This window comes from Echinops telfairi, unplaced genomic scaffold, assembly GCF_000313985.2.
Source record: "Echinops telfairi isolate 266 unplaced genomic scaffold, ASM31398v2 ScPeMD7_7416;HRSCAF=8454, whole genome shotgun sequence".
Lineage (NCBI taxonomy): Eukaryota > Metazoa > Chordata > Mammalia > Afrosoricida > Tenrecidae > Echinops > Echinops telfairi.
The window spans coordinates 3,600,026-3,602,046 of NW_022111316.1; the positions used below are offsets into that span (position 1 = coordinate 3,600,026).

Below are 2,021 nucleotides of genomic sequence, written 5' to 3' on the forward strand. Positions count from 1 at the left end.
GGACGCCAGAAGGCCTTTTCCACCTGTGCTTCCCACCTCACTGCAGTCTCCATCCTCTATGGGATAGTCACCTTCATGTACCTACAGCCCAGCTCCAGTCACTCCATGGGCACTGACAAAATAGCATCTGTGTTCTATGCCATCGTCATCCCCATGCTTAACCCTCTAATCTATAGTTTGAGGAATAAAGAAGTCAAGCGTGCCTTTCTAAAAGTTGTTGGGAAGGCAAAGTCTTTTAGACAATTCATATTTTAGTTAGAATCCATCACATATTGTGTTTTTGCAGCTAGATGCATGTAACTATGCAAAATATTTATTTTCCAAACTCACAATTTCCCAAATTCTATAAACAACTTCCCCATCTCCTTATTCAAGCCACAAAATGAGCCTTTTGCAGATATGAGGTCTAAATCGTCATGCTATTGTTGTTGTTAGATGTTTGGTCATTTCTGACTCACAGTGACCCTACGTGCAAGAGAATGTAAAACTACCCTCTGTGCATTCCTCATTATTGTTATTGTTTGAACCCATTGTTGCAGGCATATGTCAATCCATCTTTTTAAGCGCCTTTCTCTAATTCACTGCCTTTCTACTTTACCAAGCATGATGTCACATTCCTGTGACTGCTCTCTCATGACAACATGTCCAAAGCACACGAGACAAAGTGTCGTCATCCTTGTCTCTAAGGAGCATTCTAGCTGTATTTCTTCCCTGACACACTTGGTTGTTCCTTTGGCAGTCATAGTATTTTCACCATTCTTCCCCAGCAGCATGACTTGAATGCATGGACCCTTCTTCAGTCTTCCTTACTTCATGCCCAATTTACACATGCCTATGAGGCTGCTGAAAATATAGTCATATGGGTTAGCCTCACCTTAGCCTTCAGAGCGACATCCTTGCGTTCCAACACTTTGAAGAGGTCTTGTGTGGCAGATTTACCCAATGCCAATCAGGCATTGGATCTCTTGATGGTTGCTTCCCTGAATATTGATTGTGGGTCCAAGGAGGATGAACTCCTTGACAACACCAATCACTTCTCCTTTTATGTTGATGTAATCCATTGGGAGATAAATAGTAAGAGCTAAGGAAAAATTGCCTTTGATTGTGGATTTTTTAATTAAAATCTGCCTTGATTGCATTACTTGTGCACTTGCAAATACATATTGATATTGTTATATTCTTACACATTTATTGTTCAAGGGAAACTAATGATATCCTCATATCAATGGATGGAGAAATTTTTTAAATATAAATGTCGGCTCCTTTTTAAAAAAGTTTTTAATTATAATTGGATTGTGATAATACATTTTTAGGTATGCATGTACTTGTTAGAAATACTTAAGAAGGCATTAAAATCAACATCCAGAAAAGAAAGACATTATCTTGATGTTCTATTTTCCTTCTTACCTGATCCTATCTCTTTTGTCCAAACAGTCACCACTATATCGAATATTCAACAGCATCCAAGGCTTTATGTATAAGTTTACATCCTGCATGTATACATCATGAAAAAAACTAGGTTTAGGGCAACTTTGTGACCCTTCTAAAAAGGAATGGTAAGATATGTTGTGGTCACAGCAAAAGTATTATTTGGAAGGACATTTATAGTAATTCAGGCACACATAATAAAAAAAATAAAGAGCTAAATATCTTCATCTTAACACAACATCATAATCAATTAGAGCAAGAGAAACAGAACAAAATCTCAACCAGTAGAAGAAAAGCAATAGTTAAGGTGAGGAGCAGAATAAATGGTTTGGAAAATAAGAAAATAGTTGAAAGAACTGAAAGCATGAGAAGTTGGTTCTTTGAAAAGGTTAACAAAATTGACAAACCAATGGCAAATTGACCAACAGAAAAGAAGGAGAAGATGCAAACATCATGGCTTTGAAATGAATGGGCAGGATCAATACAGAACATACTGAAAAAAAGAAATAAGAATACAATATTATAAAAGGCTTTTCTCCAACAAATATGAAAAACAAAAAGAATTGAAATATTTTCTAGAAATACATAACTTA

General features: G+C 36.4%; 1 protein-coding gene across 1 annotated transcript in view; it reads right to left on the minus strand.

Moving 5' to 3' along the window:
- The window catches only part of LOC101656858 (DEP domain-containing protein 7-like), an 11,181-nt gene extending 9,685 nt beyond the window's left edge, over positions 1-1,496 (minus strand). Inside the window, exon 1 of the mRNA XM_004714991.2 lies at positions 1,408-1,496. Within this exon, the coding sequence (XP_004715048.1) occupies positions 1,408-1,496 (89 nt within the window). The remainder of the gene's footprint in view (positions 1-1,407) is intronic.
- Positions 1,497-2,021: the final 525 nt, after the last annotated feature.